This window comes from Poecilia reticulata, linkage group LG19 (assembly GCF_000633615.1).
Source record: "Poecilia reticulata strain Guanapo linkage group LG19, Guppy_female_1.0+MT, whole genome shotgun sequence".
Lineage (NCBI taxonomy): Eukaryota > Metazoa > Chordata > Actinopteri > Cyprinodontiformes > Poeciliidae > Poecilia > Poecilia reticulata.
Window position 1 is genome coordinate 1732637 of NC_024349.1, and position 1175 is coordinate 1733811.

Consider the following 1175-nt stretch of genomic DNA (forward strand, 5'->3'; position numbering starts at 1 on the left):
GATTGTTTTTAACTCTGTTTTTAACTCGTTTTTAACTGTTTTTAACTGATTGTTTTTAACTCTGATTGTTTTTTTAACTCTGATTGTTTTTTACTCGGATTGTTTTCTGCTCGGCTCATTGTTTCCTTTCAGACCTCCTGCAGTGCCTGCTGGGCGGCATGCAGAGCCACCTGGACAGCAGCGCCGTCGGCATCAGGACTCTGGGCCTGGTGGTGGGCGAGTGTCTGAGCGCCCGGATGGATCTCAGCGGCACCAAGCTCAAGTTCGAGGTACAATCTGCACCTCAAACTTCAGGATAACGTCGAAATAATGAGAATAGCAAAAAGAAAATTAATTAAAAAAATGTAATAATACAAGAAAAAGTTACAATATGAAAATAAAGTTAAAATAATCAAACTCTGAAACTTTGTGCTGTTTTTGTGGCAGTACGACCAGAATGAAGAAACCCGGGAGCTGCTGTCTCTCATGACCCCCAGCGTGTGTCCTGACCCTGACCCTGACCCTGACCCTGAGGTCGCTGCTGGGTGAGTTTGAGCAGATATTGATTTAAAAACAAAGTCATATATTTAAAAGATCAAATATGTTTGATTTTTTGTTCATTCGCTTCTTTCATTATTTTAGTTCTTTTTGTTTCTTTCACTCTTTCCTTTTCGTTCACTTTTTATTTCGTCCATTTATTCTTTCAGTACAATTTCTTGTTTATTTAGTTTTTCCCTTAATTGTTCTTCTGTTTGTTCATTATTTGGTTCTTTTGTTTGTTTGTTATTTCGTCCCGTTCTTCCCTCTCTCCGCTCTCAGGTTTGGCTTCTCTGTCTCTCAGTGACTCTTTTTCGGTGAATCTGTTGTCTGCAGGTCTGAGGCGACCAGAGAATCGTCTCAGGTCAAATCGGCCTCCCGGAGGTCAAAGAGCGATCCAGACTCTGACCTGGACAGGTGAGACGTTTAGTCAGATCTTTACTTTCATTTCAATCAATACTTAGATTTAAATGTAATAACCTCGTTTCTGGTGGGTCCAGCGATGACGACCTGCCTCCGTACGACATGTCAGGAGACGTTGAGGCGAGTCGGGCGGCGCCGCCTCGTTACCTACGGGACTGTCTGGAAGGCACGGCGCGGTTCAGTTCTTTCTGTTCAGTTCTTTCTGTTCAGTTCTCTCTGTTCAGTTCTCTCTGTTC

General features: G+C 42.8%; 1 protein-coding gene across 1 annotated transcript in view; it reads left to right on the forward strand.

The window, feature by feature from the left end:
* The window catches only part of telo2 (TEL2, telomere maintenance 2, homolog (S. cerevisiae)), a 12919-nt gene that overhangs the window by 7625 nt on the left and 4119 nt on the right, over nucleotides 1-1175 (forward strand). The window contains exons 8-11 of the mRNA XM_008436363.2: nucleotides 133-269; nucleotides 427-524; nucleotides 853-933; nucleotides 1017-1105. Of these exons, the coding sequence (XP_008434585.1) occupies nucleotides 133-269; nucleotides 427-524; nucleotides 853-933; nucleotides 1017-1105 (405 nt within the window). The remainder of the gene's footprint in view (nucleotides 1-132; nucleotides 270-426; nucleotides 525-852; nucleotides 934-1016; nucleotides 1106-1175) is intronic.